Consider the following 20628-nt stretch of genomic DNA (forward strand, 5'->3'; position numbering starts at 1 on the left):
ACTTGACGATGAACAACTTTAGGACGAACGACTTGAAGACGAACGACTTGGGGACGAACGACTTGATGGTGAACAACTTGAAGACAAACGACTTTATGATGAACCACTTGACGACCAACGACTTGATGATGAACAACTTTAGGACGAACGACTTAATGATGAATGACTTGAGGACGAACGACTTCATGATGAATGATTTAATGATGAACGACTTAATGATGAATGACTTTAGGACGAACGACTTAATGATGAATGACGTAACGATAAATGACTTGAGTACGAACGACTTAATGATGAATGACTTAATGATGACTGACTTAATGATGAACGACTTGAGGACGAACGACTTGAGGACGAACGACTTGAAGACGAACGACTTAAGGACGAACGACTTGAAGACGAATGACTTGAGGACGAACGACTAGAAGTCGAACGACTTTGAGACGAACGACTCGAGGACAAACGACTTAATGATGAATGACGTAACGACGAATGACTTGAAGACGAACGAGTTGGCTTGGTCATGAAACAAATAGATTCATGGTGATTGGTTTGGCTTCACGGTGATTGGTCTGGCGATGAACAATTTGACTTTGTGGTGAAGGGTTTGGTTTCGCGATGAACGATCTGGCTTCACGATGAATGATTTTTCGATGAATCGTTTGACTTGACGGCGACCGATGTGACTTCACGATGAATGGGTTGGTTTGACAATGAATGATTTCACATGACTATGCATGGCTTGACAATGACTGGTTTTACTTGACAATGAATTGAATGAAATGATAACAAATGGTGTGGCTGGACGGTGAATGATGTAGGTTCACGTTGATTGTTTACATGAATGTATTGTTGTTGAATGGTATGGATTGAGGAGTTTTGGCGGATTTGGCTTGCCATACAGAGCCATATGGTATTTTCACAGATTTTTACCCACCAGATACATTCTCTCATACAACAAACTCCCTCACCATCAGGGGAGGCTTAACAAGTCAGAATAAATTCCAACTTTAATTCGCAACGGTTTTAAAAATAATATCGTGTATAATATGTAAATCATTGTGTGATCATAGATAAGTTTTTCAAGAATCTTTGAAAAGAAAGTAAGAACAGAAATTGGTCGATAATTGTTGGGATCAGATTTGTTACCTTTTTTGTATATAGGAGTGACCTTTGCTGTTTTCATGCTTTTAGGGAAGGATCCTGTGGATAAAGATAAGTTGCAAATATTAGTAAGTGGAGAAAGAATAAGGTCTATTGATTTTTTAACAACATTGCCACATATATCATCAATTCAAGCAGCCTTGTTGTTTTTGAAAGAGTTGACAATTTTTTTAAAAAAAAGAACCTCATGTTCCGAAACTGGAGATAAAAAAAGGGAATTTGGAGTAGGAGGACTAAGATAGTGACGGAAACTATTGATAGAACTAGTGTCGATTTCTTTTGCTAATTCAGGCCCTATATTGGTAAAATGGTTATTTAATAAGTTGGACACCATTTTCAGGTCTTTTGTTAGATTTCCATTACTCATTATCTCAATGTTAGGAATTGTGTTGTTTGATGGTTTAAGTATAGAGTTTATAGTACGCCAAGTAGCTTTAATATTGGATTTGTTTTCATTAAAAAAGTTTTTATAATAATCCACTTTAACACTTTTTAGAAGATTATTAATTTTTAACTCATTACGATACTTTTTGTATTTCAATATATTAGCGTTGGAAGGGTGCCGAATGCTCTTGAGATAAAGTTTTTGTTTGTATGAGATGGAGGTTAAAAGCCCGTTGGTCATCCAAGGTTTTAATTTCTTTTTAGTTTTAGGTGGATCTAACAAAGGGAAGTTCCTATCATATAGGGCTTTGTACTTTACGAAAAAGTATCATACGCTTCGTCAGGGTCTAATTTATCTAAGACATCATTCCACGATGTTATTGACAGATCATTTCGAAAGTGATGAATATTGTTTTCATTAAATTTTCTAAATTTACGCTTCACTTTGTCTGTAGACTTACTTGAATTAGTAATGTTCACAGTGAAAACGGGAAGGTGATCAGTTGCGTCACTAATGACAATGCCGCTCGTTGAAGAGTCTAGACTGTTTGAGAAAATGTTATCAAGAAGAGTGGCAGAACTGGGAGTTATTCTTGTGGGTCTGTGGATAAGAGGATAAAAGGAATTGTTAAATAGACAATGGACAAAATCATTTACATTATTATTTGAATCAAATTTTAAAATATCGACATTAAAATCACCTAAAAGGTGTAAAAAAAGGCATATTAATTTCTTGAGGTCTATATATAGTACCTATTAGAATAGATTCTTTGTCTGTATGCACTTCAATAAATTGTGATTCACTATTGAGTAGAAGTTAAATCATCTCTGGTTGAATAATAGCGTGTATTATCATTTACAAAAATTCCAGTTCCTCCACATTTATATGAACGAGGATTGCAAAGAAATGTATAGTTGGGTATCTGAATAAGTGGGCTTGGGTGATCCATCCATGTTTCTGTAATTGAAATAATATTGAAATTAAAGTTTAAAGATTGAATGCAATCATAGATAGAATCTATTTAGATAGAAATTGTTTTGCAGGCTTCTGGCATTAAAATGGACACAAGAAAAGTTAAATTGGGTTTTGTCAATAAACTGAGTGTTAAATTCATTTGGCAGGTAATAATTTGAGATATTTATGTCATTAAAAAAATTATCTGGGTCTATATCGTCGAATTGTCTACTGTGTGTAGAGGGGTTAAAAACTAAATTAGAGAGTCGGTCATGGTTATTATTTTGGTTTTGTGCTTCCATATTATTAACAAACAAATAAAAATAGTTAGATTTGAATAATAAAAAACTAAAAGCTTAGAGCTTGAATTACAGTACACAACATAACTCACAAGTCTATTAACTATCAACATTAAGAAGTGAGTAACTTTGAAAAACAACATTTGAGAATAGCAACTTTTCTCTTATATATACATATATACACATTATATCACATGGAATAGGTTATACAGCAGTATGGTGCTGTTGGGTAAAATTGTATCAACTAGATGGTACGCTCGCTTCGCTCGCGTACCATCTAGGTCGTGCCCACAGATGGTTCTCGAATACATAATAATTTCGGCGTTAAAAAACTGGCGATTTCAAATGTACGTACCGCAGGACAATAATACATGTCGTTTACAGGAACGAATAAATAGACACTGTGATTTATGTACTGAACTAAAATTAGCACCCTGGGAATTACTTCCGAAAGAGAAACTTGTCACAAAATGAGACCAATTGTTTAAGTCAAATTTAAACCAACTTAATTTGTGTTTTGTATGTAACATTAGGGTTGAGGGATGGGAAAGAGGATGGGTGCAAAGAGGAACAATTTTTAAATATATTCTTTATCCATGTAGTAACGAAATATTAATTGTTTTCATGTTTTACAAATAATATACCACTAAACACAGTAAAACATTGCGATGTAATACTTTGTTGAAACTATCACCGTCCTAGTCGATTGAAATAGTATAGTACATGTAACGATACATCACTACGACGTGTATAATATGTTTATATAATGTAAAACAATTTGTGAAAACCACCCCTATTCGTGGCAAATCATAAATTCGATTTAATCGTCAATAAATATTAAATTATCTAACTCAACTTAATTAGTAGGCCTAATGGTTTTCAATTGTTTCTTAGAGCCAATTCATACTTAAGTTGGTTCCTAACCCTACCCGCCAAAGTTGTTCTGCGTTTAGGGCATGTGATGCACCGTAGGCCTATCCTCTACTGGCTTTACAACGCTACTCATGCCAGTGAAGGAAGGGTGATTATGTCACGTGGGTGGTTTAACTGCAATAATAAAGATTTGTACATAATATACGGCGACTGAAAACGCTAGCTCATTATCCGTTAAAAAAAAAATCTATATCCAACCTCTGCAGCACAGATTGAAAAAAAAATGGATCGAATTTCTGTTATGAGTATACAGTACTTGCCTTTACGACGCCTGAGGGAATAGACACTTGTGGAACAGAGATTGGAATGTTCCATTCATTTCAAATCAATACATTTGCATAAACGTATATTAAATCTATCAAAATAGTATTTTTTTAAGAAAATCGGCCTATCTTCAACATTATGATACTGTACTCGAGCTTTTCAACCGGTTTTCAGCTATTAAAAACAATTATCGTAGGAGGAGATAGGAAAATGCGAAGCCTCCTCGCATTTTTGTGGCGGGTATTTTTCAAGATGGACATCCATTAGACAGTGTATACCACGATCGGAAAACACCCCTATTTGGGGCAAATCGTTGAACCTAAATTCGTTTTAATCGTCAATAACTAATTATCGAACTCAACTTAATTAGTAAACAGGGTTACATCAGGCGGTTAAAATCAGTACCGAAAGTACGAACCAACTTCATATACCATCGAGTAAACATTCTATAAATAACGCGCGATTTACCGAATTTTGCCCTTACGTAAATTTATATATAGATAATAATTGAGTTGATTAGGGCCTATCTAAGTTTAAATTAATACAATTTGGATTAATTTAATTTTTATTTTTTTTCTGTTATTGTTATACTGTAAATATATATTAATGCATTATTTGTAATTCGATTACTTGCATAAATTTTAATCTAATAGTGGATGAATCGTATTACAAAGTGTTAAACGTTAATAAACAGAAGGTGGGAGCGGTATTGTTAATTGTTAATCAGAAAAGGAACAGCATTGCACAATGGTTGGTAGTTTGATACTTACCTGACTGAACGTTGAATACTGAACGTCGAACGTGTCTCACCATACCGGCGAGAGACGGCAAAAATACAAACGAATGTAATAGCATGTGAAATGGCGTGGGCTCGTTTACCTTGTGAATAAAATGTATTTGATTGAAACATTAAAACGCTTTAAAAATTAAATCAAACATCTTTACTTACAGTGATTTTTAGACGAGTTTTACAATAACAAACCTGTTTACCCTTACTCAAATTATAATATTATTATATATATATAAATTACAAATTTAGTAATCATAAATAGGACTTTTACATTGTATAACATTTTTTATTATATATTATTACATATAGTGTTCTAATACTTTCACATAATGAAGGGTTCTCCTCCATGGTAAGAGCATTAGTTGGTCTCCCGAGTAAACATCTGGTTTATGAATGGGTAACATGTAGGGTGCTATCATCTTGGTCAATTTAAATTCTTCGGCAATCAATTTCAAAGGAGGCCGGACTCAAGTGAGTGCTTCTGTGTTTAACCATCCCCCTAACATTCTAATTAAATGACATAGGATCAACTATTTCTAGATCAGATGGTTCTGGTGTTAGATCAAGATGTGGTGCCAGTGGTAGCGCCAACGGGGGGGGGGGCTACGGGGGCTGTAGCCCCCTCGTCGGGGAGCCTAGCCCCCATGTCGGGGAACGCGAGTACTTTTCTTCGGGGAATATAATATAAAGTAAAAATCATTCGCGTTCACTTCGTAGCTTCAGCGACTAGAAACCCACGAAGTTCCATTGTTGTTAAGTACGTCGGGGGGCTATTACACTTTATTATGCATGCATTATTACCAGCGATCTAATAAACAATAGGTATGCACTTGTCTGGCGGTGTCCCTTTGTACGAATCGTTTAACATTGGGCCCGGCCCATTGCGGTTTACGCGTGATATCATGTTCCACCCAGGGACGACCAGAATGTGTACTGTAGTTACTTTCCAGGCGAAGTTTACTGACGCGTTACGTCGTGTACTACTGTGTATTGACAGTACAGCAAAAGGGTACGAATTATCTTCGCGATCTATTTTATTGTTCGTATGTTCAATTTTTTAATTTACGATTACCGTGGGGTACCTGAACCTGAAATAGACGTTTTTCACTGTAGGCTCGGCCTACATTACTAAACAAAAAACATGCCATCTTATTATAGCTAAGTTATTACATTTCCGATGTCCTGTATGTCATGAACTGCTCGTACATCGAAATTCCAGATTAACATCTGGGAAATAAACTGATTTCCCCGACGGAAAATGGTCTACGCTTGTGGACACATTCCCCTCCAAATAAAAGGTAAAAAGGGTAACTTGTTTAGGCCTCTATGTCTGAATTTTTTTTAAGTATAGGTGTAATTTTTGAAGACCTGCATCTCTAGTTTTCAAAATTGTCTTAGCTCAACCGTCCCCAATTATAGAGCTGGTCATGTATACTTACCGTACATTTTGTTTCATATTTCGATGTACAATATACAGTCAGTGCATTGAACCTAGAGCTCTATTTTTTCAATTTTTTTTATATCCATGGTAGGGCTGGTTCTGGAGACGTACCGGTATATATCTTGTTTTATGCTTCGAAGTAAGTTAAATTTCCGGGCACCTAGTAACTCTATTTTTCAGAATGTTCTTAGCTCCACCCCAACCATGGTGGGCTAGACCTATAATTTCGTTTCATATTTCAATGTTTTGCAGGGACCTAGCAGCTCTATTTTTGACAATTTCCTTAGCTCTGGTTCTGTAGACTTATAATTTCGTTTCATTTATCAATATGGGCCTATAGGCCTATAAGTGCAATTTCCAGGTACCTGCAGGTCTATTTTTCACAATTTTCTTAGCAGCTCAACCCTAATGGTAGGGCTGGTCCTGGAGCCTTATATATTTTGTTTCTTTTTTCCGAAATACTATAATCCAATATCCGGGGACCTAACAACTCTAGTTGTTTAAATGTCCTTAGCTCCATCTCAACCTCGGTGGGCTTGTTCTCTGATAGACTTGTAATTTCGTTTTATATATCAATGTATAATTGCAATTTCCGGGGACCTAGCAGCTCTATTTTTCAAAATTTTCTTACAGATCAGACCATGAATATCTTGCGCATTTACAATTTTCGCACCCCCAGACAGCAACCTGCCTACGTCTCTGCGATTATAACGATATACCTCTTGGCCCGTGGGTAGGTTTTACGTTCGCGTATATTTTCTATGATAGGCATATTGAACTTTAAAAACTTCATTTTTAAATTTGAAAGAATGGATTTACACAGTCATCGTACCGGACCTCTTGTTTTTCACACAGTATTTTATTTCTGTACCATACAAAATTGAAAAAATTGGCTACCCTAAATCTGATTAAAACGGCCTCAAATTACGCTATAACGCGTTGCTTCCGGGGGCTTCCCCCCCCCCCTTCTGGACCCCCACCAGACCCCCACCAGGGGCCCTTGGCGGCCCCTGGCCCCCAGCCAAGTGATGCTCGGTTCACTCGCATAGCACCCCCCGTCGGGGAATTTAGCCCCCGCGTCGGAAAGATCCTGGCGCCACCCCTATGTGGTGCTATGGTCTATTATGTTTGTCATTACTGAACCAAATGGACGCTGAGGCAAAAGAATTTCACTTCTGGTAAGCAAAACAAATATTCACCTCAATTTTCAACACAATTTTAAAAGGAATCACAAGATCTTCTGTGCAAAATCAATGAATTATTTTCTGCTTGATTTCGGCTAGTATCTTTTCCAGGGTATAGTTTATGTGTCACCGTGTGGCTGTACTTTACGGTACATAATTATGATAATCGTTGATATGTGCCTTTTAGACTCGTATAACCAGGGAAGAGTACTCGTCCCTGGTATAACCATGAAATAATATACACAACTGCGATTGCTAAATATTTTAAGAAATTGCATAAATTTAATTGGGAATAAAATGTTATGAGTATAAATGTCGACAGTTCTATTCAATGAAATAGAGCCTCCCTATTCAATTTCGCAAACAATTAAAATTAATTTGTTAACTAATATTTGTTTTAAATTAGTTTATATGATGTACAGTATTTTTTTTTTACTCAGCAAGCTCTTGTTTTGTGTGTGTGTGGTTTTTCTTATGTGTTTTTGAAGAGGAACAAAACATTTTTTTTCTAACAACCTTACCATTCGAAAATAAATGTTTATTCAATTAATCTAACGCTTCCAACTTTAATTGAATGTCGAAGACTAGGGCATTCAACATGGTTAGAACTTTACTGAACTTACTTACAAAATTATTAATGGCACGTGATATACAACATTAACCAATCAAATGTAAATGGTAAACCCGTTTCATGGGTTATAATTAATACGGAATCACTTCCGCAAAGAGAGAATCAGTTATTCAGAATGGAGGAGGAAACCAAAACTGCACGATTGGGAATTATGAACATTCTGCGAGAAGAGCAGAATGGTATTTCGTTGATTAAGATATTTTTTAAATATCCGAGAAGAAGGCAGGCGATGTCAATTGCTGTTGACATTTTAAGAAACGACAGTTCATTTCTGGGACATTATGCTGTCATCGATATTGGCCGATTGCTGGGGAATAACCTTGGTGGAAAGGTATGAATATTATGTTTATTTAACAACATCGACAACTCAATTTTAAAACAATCAATATAATTTAAATTTTAATCTGTACAATCACACTCAAATTGACTCCTTGTAACTAAAGCAATCATATCATTTGAAGGTGTTTACATATGTTTTTAGTTGGAACGTCACGTCACTGCTCTTTATTCATTATTATGTAATATCCTTTATTTTTCCCTTTAACAAAAATCAGAATTACCTAATGTAAACAATTCCATTGCCATTAACAATGTTTAGTTGACTGAACATTTTCTTTTATTGTTAACGTTAACAAAAATGGTAAACTAGTGGTTCTATAAACATTTAGAACGTTGTACTCTTTAGATAATGGAACTACATTGTTTTCAGTTTGATGATGTAGACGCTTTATATAAGTAAATACAAATTCGATAATGCAACTGATTAGATACTATATAAAAGAATTCGGTATTGTCTCAGTTCTGATAACATCTGTCAGCATTGTGTTTAATATTTAGTTTTTGGATGATTATGAATTCTAGTAGATATATTTGTATACCTTTGCATGTACTACATTATTAACTCAATCGCTAATTCTTCTGCAGTAAATATTATACTAATCAATAAAATATATCTACACTCGGCAACTTATCAGTCACCTAAACTCTTTGCCCAATTACATGTTCTAAGAATTCATTTTCCAAAAACCAATGTAACATTTAGATTTTTGCTATTTTCAACCTTTTGAGCACCTCTTTTAGTTTGGAAATATGTTCCTCGTGATTTTGTGTGTCAACATCATCATTATGAGCATTAGGCTTATCTGTTATGTATAAATCAATCAGGTTTTCGACCATCATACTCAACATCTACTGCACTTACAAAAGTGACGGAAGACTGGTATAGTGCAATAGAAGAGGGTAAGCTGGTCGGAATCTGTTTACTAGATTTTAAAAAGGCCTTTGATACGGTAAACCATAACATACTATTAAGCAAATTGAGACTTTATGGTTTAAGTAAATATGTTTTAAAATGGTTCGAGAGCTATCTTTCTGAGCGAAAGCAATTCACAAATGTAAATAATACATTGTCTGACTATACACACATCCAATGTGGAGTGCCTCAGGGGTCAATCGTTGGCCCACTTGCTTTCCTCTTATATATCAATGACCTATCGAAAGTTGCAAACAAATGTAAAATAAGTATGTATGCTGACGATACTATAATTTATTGTTCTTCAAAAAATGAAAATGAAATATACCAAAGTATAAATGTCTCTAAATCCGAGTTCATGTTGATCGGATCGACAAACCGATTGGCAACCACCAAAGAAAAAAATAGATCAGTAAATATAGATAACGATGTTGTACCACGCGTTCGATATTGCAAACATCTCGGTATCATAATAGACGAACATTTATCATGGAAAAATCAGATTGAATACATTCGAGGTAAAGCTCTAAATGGATTGGGTATGCTCAGACGATGTAGCTATTATTTTCCACAAAACATATTAAAACATATTGCAAACTATTGTAATACCTTACTTGAGCTATTGTAACATAATTTGGGGAAATAGTAGTCAAACTCTAATGAAAAGAGTTCAAACTATCCAAAACAGAACAGCTCGAATCGTGTGTGGTCTAACATGGGACACACCTAGTAGTGAGGCACTAAGACAAATTAATTGGTCACCTTTATTTTATCAAGATAGATATGAATGTTGTATGGTTATATATAAGGTTTTGACAGATAATGCCCCACCTTACCTAATTAATGTATTTACATACAATGATATAAATTATAATCTAAGGCACAGTGATACACATCTAGTCATCCTGAAGCCAAAAACCGATTTTTAAAAACGAAGTCTGTCTTATCGTGGAGCAATTATATGGAATAGTCTCAATGTTGATACCCTTCCAAATTCAGTTAAGTTGTTTAAAACGTATCTAAAAAATGCATTGTAAAACATAATGGTATGGTAATCTACGATGGTGTACATCCAACTTTTAAAATGGCTAAATACCATGAAAAATGATGATGATGATAAGATGTTCTATCACTATTATTTTAAGGTAAATGAAATCAAAAAGATTTATTATGTATTACAGTAGAATCCCCATAAATTATACACTTCGATAAGGGTTCCCGTTTACACGGGAAGTACCGGTATGGTGTACCCTAAATAGAGGTGTCAGATGAAGGGGATTCTGCTGTAATTTTGTTTCTTTTCAATTTCAATTTTTTTCGTTTCTGTCGTATTTATATGGTGTTGGTTTTTTTGTAATATCACGAACTTGTGTAAAAACAATCAATATTGATTGAACGAGTTGTACTGTATATCAGTCTCGTGTCTAAATAAAGTTTATATATATATATATATATATATATATCCAATCCGTCCTGTCACTGGCAATACGACATACATTCCACTGGCTTCATATAAAATAACTTATTATATTTAAGGTAATGCTAAATACATACCAATCATCATCATGTATAATAATAACAACCATTATTACCAATTATTATCATGAAATGGCTGTAAAATGGTATAAAAATATTCACAGTATTGATACATATATATCAACTAGGCCTTATGGAAGTGAAAAAACAACGGATAATCTTGTGTAATTATGTCTTAGAAAAAAAGTGAAGCTCTTCAATTGATTAAAACTGCTTTTGAAAAATTGGAAAACTACGGACGCATGCTATTAAACCCTGTAGCAAGACGACCACCAACATGGAAGATAATTTCATTTTCAGATGAAATATATAAAAACGAAATTGAAGTTGTTGAGGTAACGTAAGCTTGTTTTAGTAATTTTATTTTAAGACTTTGTTTAGAATATTACTTTAACGTGTTTTTCACTTTGTTGTTCTCTGTGGATATTATATAAACTTAGATAAAATATTTAAAATTAAACACTGTTTAATACAATGTTTCAGAAATTATATTTCCTCTACTTACGCTAGCCATATTTGAAATAAACAGTAACTGGATACTAATACTGTAATGATAAAATAGAGCATATAACATGAATGCTAATTTGAATAATAAGCATAATTGTTGAGTTTCAACTTCAACACTATGTTCCCATTTTCTAAGTTTCCAACATCTAGAAATTATTTGAAATTAGCCAGATTGGCATGCGAATGACCGTGCGTTTAACGTTAAAGTCTCCTTTTTCATCGTACACATACAAGTTAGTACGTGATCTTATGTGAAAGAACCATGAGTAAAAATCTGGTTATGTAATGCAGGTAAAAGATTCCAAATTAAAGCCATATTTATATTACTTGACATAACCACAATGAGGAATCGTGCAATATTGTGTTATTATTTGTATTTTGACTGTTTAGGGATCAAAAGCAGTACTTTTTCAGCTTGGATATACCGTATCAAATTATGATGGGTTATCTTTCCCCCTTGATGTCAACCACCCTGACGAAGATCGTGTCCTAAATATAGTTACAGACCTTATGATAGCTCAAGTTGAAATTAAAACATACCTGGACAATAAGCATCCTAACCCTAAAGAACTTCACACTATTATTCACGGCTACAGTTACATTACCTCAGTACATACGGATCATAGATTTGAAGATCCGGAACCAACTGCCATAACAGTTCCAGAGAGTAATAGTAGGCCTAATATGGAACACCTAAAATTGGCTTCTGTTGTAAATGAAACTACACAGGCATCAGTGGTTATTCCTTCTGACAACACTCAAAGCATTGGATGGGAATGTCCACATTGTACCTTCTGTAATGTGGACACAGGTTCTTCCATCTGTGGTGCGTGTTCAAAAACATCGTACAGGACTACTCAAGCGCCTTCTCAAGGTGGTAGAAAAAGATGCGGTATGTGTAATAAGGATTATTCAATGACGCAGGTACAGTTGGTGATTTTATTTCAAATTATTTATAAATACGTAAATATCCGGTGTTTTTGTACATACATATACCTGTGGAAGTGGCGCCTCTAATGGGTATGCCGTATAGAGCTATTTATTATTGTTTTAGTCACAACGATTATTAGGCAACATCTTATATCAAAGAGTCAAAAAGTCAAAGATGCTCTCCAGGTGGAATGTCATCCAGAGATGAGTAGTAGTAATTAGTACAATCTTGTTTATTTTTAATTATTTATATGTAATTTTTTCTTTATATGGACCAGAGATTCCGAAATAAAAGATTGAATCAATAAATGACTGAATATCATTATATTATTCAATAAATCAATGAGAGTAAATTCTTAATATTTAAATTGGTAAAAAGCAGAGATAATGCAAATAAATAATGAACTTAGAACTACACATAAAACCCTAATCACCTCCATATTTATTAACTGCTCTGTCTACATTATCTAACTTTATGTGAATAAAAAATGTGATGTGCCCAAATATGGACATGATGATGTATAGACAGCTTTACAACCAAAATTTCATCGTCACTTACAAATTGCACTTACAATTATTACAACCAAATTTACAATTTTTTTTAGATTCGACAGTCTCCATATTGTTCCCAAGACAAGCAGTGTTGGTTTTGTGAAGAATGCCTTACTAAACACTATACAAATTGCATCAAAGACAAGAATATTGTTGATGTCTCATGTCCTTCTTGTAGTCTCCCAAAACTTAAAGACATGGAAAAAGCTGAACTTTCCGATTATTTTGCAAAAATTGACCCTATGGTAAGTTACAGTACCTTACAGTAGAAATTGTATCTGGACAATCGGTGGCAATACTCACAATAATTTTTATCTGGCAGGAAAAACAGTGAGTTTCACTAAATGTCTATTTGCCTAGTAAACTCAAAACGTACACACTTACCTATTTTCAGCATTTCCTCGAAACTATAGCTACACTAATGGCTTATATTCTTTTTTTTTATTTTATCACTGTACTTTTCATACTTTCCACTTTCTTTTTTAAAGTTGCAAAGTTTGCTCGAGAGAGATATTTTTGACCTTCTTCATCGAAAATTAAGAGACATATCATTAATGGATGATGAAAGATTCAGATGGTGTTCACACGTAAGCAGTTGATATTGAAATATGGTGCTCCAGCGCGCTTCACAATGGCTACACATTGCCACTATCTAAGCAAGCCTCATTAGACGAATTGGTAGTGGTACGGTATTAGGCAGCCGAAAATCTTAATGCTTTAATTTAATTTCACTTTGTCAGTGCTATTCTGCTATATTTTATAGGTCTTGTTTCCGAAAATTGTCTTAATTCCCCCCAACAGAAATATCGTTTTGCTTTCTTCTAGTGTGGTTATGGTTTTATTAATGAGAGAATTGGATGTAAAATGCAGTGTTCAGAATGTAAAAAGTACACATGCTTTGAATGTAAAGAGAAGGTAAACTTAAGAACACAGACTAAACACAGGATAATCCAGTGACAAATGACATAACATCTGTTTTTATAGTGATCATTTTATTCTGATTGTAAAGCTAATGCTATTTTGTGTTATATATTCTAAACATACTATTACGAAGTTATAGTTATATTACTATGATAATTTGCTTTTCAAAGAAGTCAAACTTGTTTTAATGTGATTGTCATAATAATAATTATTATTTATTATTACTATAATTTTGTTTTATTATTCTTTCTAAAGTGGGAAGCACATTATGATGGACTGACATGTGAACTATTTCAGCAATGGAAACTAGACAATGACAATAGAAAAGATTGCTCTATATGTTTCACTGATTTTCCAATGACTCAGGTATTTATTTATAACATAGCTCATTATGTGCACAATAGTTGAGAATGACACCCACCATGTTGCCTGTTAAATTCATTTATTATAATACAAAAGCAAAACAACACACAATTAGTTTAAAATTCTTAAATACATGTGTATCGGAAATTGACAATATTGATGTGCCCGTAAACCGATTGAAAGCACCCACCGGCTTCTTACAAGTTCCTTGGCCCTAGCCTGGTTTACTTCCGTCACTCACAAAGTCACCCTCAAAATCGTCCTATATCCGCTTTTGCACACACTACTGCACTTACAATCAAATTGACATTTTTTTCAGATTCGGCAGTCTCCATATTGTTCCAAAGACAAGCAGTGTTGGTTTTGTGAAGAATGCCTTTCTAAACACTATACAACTTGCATCAAAGACAAGAATGTTGTTGATGTTTCATGTCCTTCTTGTCGTCTCCCACATCTTAAAGACATGGACAAAGCTGAACTTTCTGATTATTTTGCAGAAATTGACCCTATGGTAAGTAAAGTAGAAATCGTACCTGGACGATCCAACCGGATGGTATTTTACAATTGGCCTATAACTCCCAGTAATAATTAACTTTCCCTGAGTCTTGCTACCTTGTAAAACTCACAGTCAAACAGTGTGAATGCTGTCACTCGGTGATTTTAAGAAACTAAGTATATAGGAATTATTAAACCATATCATTACTATTTCTTTAATGTCGGCCCCCCATGTTTGCCATTCTCCATCCCAGTTTGAGTTTCGTTATAGCATCTATTCTATTAGTAACCTCATTTCCCTAAAACACGTAACCTGTATTCAATCAAATGATTTGTTTTATTTAATTATAATTATACAATATCCTATTTCCAGCATTCCCTCTCTGCAAAACCAACATAGATTGCCTTAAATTGACATGGTTCCTTTTCTTTTTAAAGTTAAAAAATTTGCTCGAAAAAGATGTTTTTGATCTACTCCATCGAAAATTAAGAGATAGAATATTAGAAATAGATGAAGAAAGATTCAGATGGTGTTCACATGTAAGTAAATTACAGAAAATAATGGTTTGAACCTATTAGAACATTTTGACTGGTGGTCTAGACAGATAGAATGTTTTAATTTAATGATAAGTAGGTTTCGATTTTCAGGTCATATAATATATGACCTAAAAAGTCAGTCATCTTAATTCACAATAAAATTAAAGCGTTGCTGCTTTCTTCTAGTGTCATAATGGTTTTATTAATGAAAGAATTGGATGTAAAATGCAGTGCCCAGAATGTAAAGAGTACACATGCTTTGAATGTAAAGAGAAGGTAAACTTAAGAACTTAGAGAATTTATATTTCTGTCTGCAATATGTATTCCTGTTTGTTTTTATATTTGTCTGTTAGCAGGCTCTACCTACTCTATCAAACTAGTAAAAAAGTGTGATGTTTCCAAATATGGCAGGGAAATGACATCATCATGTCTGTATATATCTCATATTTTTGTCACATAAAGTTTAATAGTGTAGACAGAGCTTAAAAGAAGGATCTTTACCACATTTAAACCACAATGAGATATGGTCACGGAAGACTCTATTCCATCTTGGAGGAAATCCGGATTAGGATGAACACATTTTAAATATTCTGCTAATTTAAGCGGATCCTTACCAAACTCAAACAAATACAAATAACGCTATTACATTCGAGGCAATGTTCCGGACCAGAATCCAAATTCTGCACCACGATTTTGTTTTTAGTAATTTCAGACCATAGGGATATCTTTACCAAATTCAAACCCCTGAACGTTATTAGCCAAAGACTCCATTATATTTTAGAGGAAATATTCCGGACCAGGATCCTAATTCTGGACCACTTTTAGGCTGTGGGATGATGGTCAACTTCAGACTCTTTGTGGCCACCAACTGAAAACAAAAATTTTCATATAACAATTATAAACACAACATACTATCCTTGCTTGGCCAACACAAAACGGGTCTTAATCATTTGTAATTTTCGATATCAGGCGAAGGTTTTCTCTTAATCTCAAATGTAATTATAATGCTTTGTGCTATGCCTAATCGCAATGTGTTGTAAATGCAGAATTAAGATGGAAGGCAAGGACGTTGCCGTATTAGCTAATATTTCTTTTCTTTCCATCAATCTAAAGTGGGAGGTACAACATGACGGACTGACATGTGAACAATTTAAGAAATGGAAACAAGACAATAACCCTGATGTCCAAGTTGACAGATATCTAGCGATACATGGAATAGGTAGAACTCTTTTGTTGTGTTTGCATAACAAATAACCACATATTTTAACTTTCTGATACATAAAAGTAAACTTTCTGAACAATGATATCAGCATTTATATTGATATATTAAGAGTAAAAGTCGGCAAAAATCTGACTTATAATAACTATTGTTATCATAATCATAAATGGTATATGTTTTTGTGTATGAATTATTGTGTTTATAATTATTACTGTTAATAATTCAACCTTTAGATTGTCCTAAATGTAACGCAAGATATGATCTTGCTAGAGGGGGCTGTTTGCACTTTACGTGTACAAATTGTAAATACGGATTCTGTAGTGGCTGCAACCAGGAATTTTCTTCGGTAAGTACAGTATATAAATGTGTGCTTATTTTGATTCCAAACATTATTTAGGTTAATTATTAATAATTACCATTTTAGTTTTGTTATGCAATTTTAACCGTTTTAAATATGTCATATGTTATACAGTTTGACAGTAGCTAAATTACTGTTTGTAATTTTAATGTTTTTCTTAATTTTATATAAGGATTTCCCTGTGGAGTCTATCGATTTTTATTTTAGGTAATCCAGCCTCATTGATTTACTTTTGTCTTTTTTTGTTCAGTTTGATTGCTCGATATATTATAGCTTGTGTGTATCATTTTACTCACTACCACACAAGGCATCCCAGCATATCAAACAATGTACAGCATTTTCTTTTTAGTACATACTAATTTATTTTTTTTACAAATTGATCAAAAATACATTGTTTTTATTTGAAAATTAACATTTTATGAGGGTTTATGTCAGAGTTGTAGGAAATACAAATCTTGTGCCAAGACAGGAATGCATACACATCATCCTAGACATTGCTTGTTTTATCTAAGAGATCAAAATGTTCATGAACTACAGCAGTTACTGCAGGTATGATCATAGATTGGTACACATTCGAGTTTTGAGTTTGAAATTTGTTTCAATTCACTATAGGCCTATTAGTGTTCGTAGTGAAAAATGTACTGTGTATATCCGTTATACTGTAAAGTAATCAATTCTATATTTTATTTGATATTCAATGTTATCTACAGAATGGGGAAGTAGAATTTGACATAGAACCAAGGAATGGCAACCAAAATGATATATGTACTGTTCAAGAGCAAAAGGAAACCGGTACAGGTCTAGTAGATCAAATGTGTGGAAAGGATGTGAAAGCTCAACATGCGGGATTGTGCGAGTATGTTTAAATGTTCTATATTTAATTTTCATTCAAGAACAGTACAGCATGTTCAATTTTCTACAAAACAAATATCGATAATGTACTATTTTAATCAAGCATACTACCATTAGTATCAAAGAGATTGTAATTGGTTTGTTTGGGGTTTTTCAGAGTGCATTACAAGGAGTATCTTGTCAGTTTGATTAATAAAAATCATATTGATCCAGCTGAAATTTTAACTGTTGAAAAGTTGAGAATATGTATCGAACGTCATGACATGAAAGTACCCGAGAAACATCAAATTGAACATGAAGACGTTTACAGACAACGTCTTGTGCAAGTGAGTATAATGTACAAATCACTATTTTATTATTTTTAAGATAAGATATAGGTTTTAATTACGTCATTTTAATGTCACATTACAGTTATTCACATTGAATAAAAAGTTGATCGAAAACTAATCATTCAAAGCAAACAAATAGTCAAATTGTCTGCCAGCCAATGGGTGGGTATTTTGATTGAATTTAACCATTTAGTTTCTCATTTCCAGGGTTCTTTTTTTCTACGGAACTGTTAACTAAGCTAAAACTACAAAATTGTGATTTTATTAATCTTCAATTTTCATGTTTTTGGAGGACAATACAGTACATCTTTAAGTCCAAAGTCATTCCTACAACTACTTTGCGTCAGTCAAACGCAAGAAGTGTCTGGTTCATGTTACGCAATTTATATTGGTACCTGCTATAATTTAAGAATGTATATCGAATGTATTACTTAAATATTTTAATGTTATTATTCTTCTTTCCAGATGGTGCAGACAAAGTTTCCTATCAATTAAAAAGCAGTGATACAGGAATACCGAAAACCTCGAAAAGAAGCCCAGGAAAAGAGCCCATCTCAAAAAGAATCTCCCCTTCCCCCTTTTGGTCTTCAAAAGTACCCAAGAGTACTAAAAAGGAAGAACCCGGTTTGAACCGAGGTTTTACTGTAATTTACAACCGATTTTGTTTTCCTTTAAAAAAATATATATATACATATAATAAACGACAATATTTAATATTTCAACTTTCAAAACTAGATATTAAAAAATAAATAATTGACTTCAGCTTCTATTAATTAGTGACAATCTTTTTAATGTAAAATAATTATTGTATTTTTTTCCAATCTAACTTGTTTTAATTATGAATGTGTAATATTATATAGGCTAAAATATCAATAAATAGTTGAAATTAGGAAAATCAAAACATAACACAATAAAAACTATAATACAACTCATAAGTTACAATATTACCTAGTCGTTTTTAAATTACAAGAGGCAGAAAGGAATCTTTGTGTTATTGAATAATTGGTGTTTTTTTTTCGTTTTTTTTGTGCAATATCATTGCACAAAATTAATAAATAACAAAATTATGCAAAATTCATTCATTCATATACTGTATTCTGCTTGATATTTTACATCTATGGGTTTTCTTTTTTCACATATACTTAATTTTACAATATTTGTAAATAAAAAGACTATGATTAGATATTGGTAAAGAAATCAAAAATTGAATCGGTTAAAGTTCAAAGTTCAAAAAACATTTATTTATTCAACAATGGCATTATACAGTATGATATAATTATAGGTGTGTACATAATGAAAACATAGTAATAAGATTTAAGAGAACCCATGGATTTTTACAAAACGGGTTTTTTATTTATATAATTTTATCCCAATTGAATAAGAACTCACAATTAAAATTCTCAAATGTGCTTTTAACTATGCAAACATCTGACCAATTGACTTAGCTCACTGAAGCGAAGCTACTTAGTTATTGAAATTGAGGTGGGAAAGCTAAATATAAATTTTTACATTTCTGATTAAAATAAAGCAAATTATAACTGTCATATTTTTATTAATGTTGCTTAACACGTAACTGTACAGACGAAATACATTTATTGCAATTGTTATTATTCCTTATGGTTCATAGTTTGCATATAAAACTACTTATAATATTGGAATGTCTCCATCACTACTATGTCGTTATTGTCCAACATTGTTATAATTATGTTTGACAGTGGCTAAATGTTTAAATAGACTATCATGTCGCTCTGTTGAGTTGAGACGTGTGTATCTATATTATAAGTGAGAGAGTTTGTACGTTTGTCTGTTACTGCGCGCATCTACACCATGGAGTATCAAAATTACCGCAATTGTACTAGATACAAGGTCATTACGTCATACGTTCACTGGCACGTCAACGTAAATGTCCACTTAATCTAAATGTTCACATCTGTCGACGACTAACAGTCAACTATGACCCACGTGGACGTGACTCAAATGTGAGTCCACGTGCCAGTAGCCTAGCCATGCTGAGATCAGAAACATGCCGTAATAGGGTAGCTGTCGACGTGAACATCTAGAAGTCCCTACTGTTGTTGTCTGGCCGTGTATAAGCCATCTCTCACTCTGCACCCGTAAAATAAGTCATAGTACTTGGTTTGAGTAATATGTTGTATTACACAGTACTTATGATAGATACCGGAATACTGTGATTAATACACACATATCAAATATTGAATATTAAAATCACCCCACCGTTCCAGATCAAGTCTTGTCTGGGCAGCGATCTTTTCCGTTTCCCTATTCCATGACTTAAAACATTGTCACTATAATGATAGCTTCTGCACTCTCTTCGGTTGTTAGTCGCGTGCAAAGGCGACTCTACTGCTTACTATGTCGGTTGGTCGGTTGGTTGGTCGGTCGGTCGGTAAACACTAACTTCCAAGGATATGTGATGATGACTATACTCACTCTCCTCTTTCTGTTTACACGTTCTTTTATTTGAAACGAGAGCATTTTGGTATTCTAATAACTCATCATAGTAACCTGATTTTAGTTTCTATACCATTAGATTTCCCCCTTTTAGGTCACCTGATTTATTGAAGCTTTGAATAAACTATTGTAACCAATTTCTGTACAGAGTTCTCTGTTTAATTTGCTTTACTGTTTCATGCTTAACTGTGGCCTAAATTGTTGCATCTCCGTCTATGTTGCATGCTGAAAATTGAATTAAAATATATTATATTAGTTAA

At 33.5% G+C, this 20628-nt stretch overlaps 1 protein-coding gene and 1 long non-coding RNA gene across 2 annotated transcripts; both read left to right on the forward strand.

Annotated features, from left to right (window-relative positions):
- Positions 1-14558: 14558 nt before the first annotated feature.
- Positions 14559-15401, forward strand: LOC140040674 (uncharacterized). The gene is made up of 3 exons (XR_011842750.1): positions 14559-14617; positions 15040-15141; positions 15325-15401. It is a non-coding gene; the product is annotated as an uncharacterized lncRNA (long non-coding RNA).
- A 766-nt stretch (positions 15402-16167) lies between these two features.
- LOC140039338 (E3 ubiquitin-protein ligase RNF31-like) lies at positions 16168-19956 on the forward strand. The gene is made up of 6 exons (XM_072084943.1): positions 16168-16357; positions 16591-16703; positions 17151-17264; positions 17426-17571; positions 17725-17893; positions 19756-19956. The coding sequence occupies exons 1-6, from the start codon at positions 16168-16170 to the stop codon at positions 19954-19956; spliced, it is 933 nt and encodes a 310-aa protein (XP_071941044.1).
- Positions 19957-20628: the final 672 nt, after the last annotated feature.

The sequence above is a fragment of the Antedon mediterranea genome, chromosome 2, assembly GCF_964355755.1.
Source record: "Antedon mediterranea chromosome 2, ecAntMedi1.1, whole genome shotgun sequence".
Classification (NCBI taxonomy): Eukaryota; Metazoa; Echinodermata; class Crinoidea; order Comatulida; family Antedonidae; genus Antedon; species Antedon mediterranea.

What these genes read in the sequence shown, in the direction of transcription:
- LOC140039338 (XM_072084943.1), top strand. Translation starts at nt 16,168, where the DNA reads ATGTGTTGTAAATGCAGAATTAAGATGGAAGGCAAGGACGTTGCCGTA. An exon ending in CAACATGCGGGATTGTGCGA is followed by an intron (nt 17,572 to 17,724) that starts GTATGTTTAAAT and finishes GGGGTTTTTCAG; the next exon opens with AGTGCATTACAAGGAGTATC. An exon ending in ACAGACAACGTCTTGTGCAA is followed by an intron (nt 17,894 to 19,755) that starts GTGAGTATAATG and finishes CAATTGTACTAG; the next exon opens with ATACAAGGTCATTACGTCAT.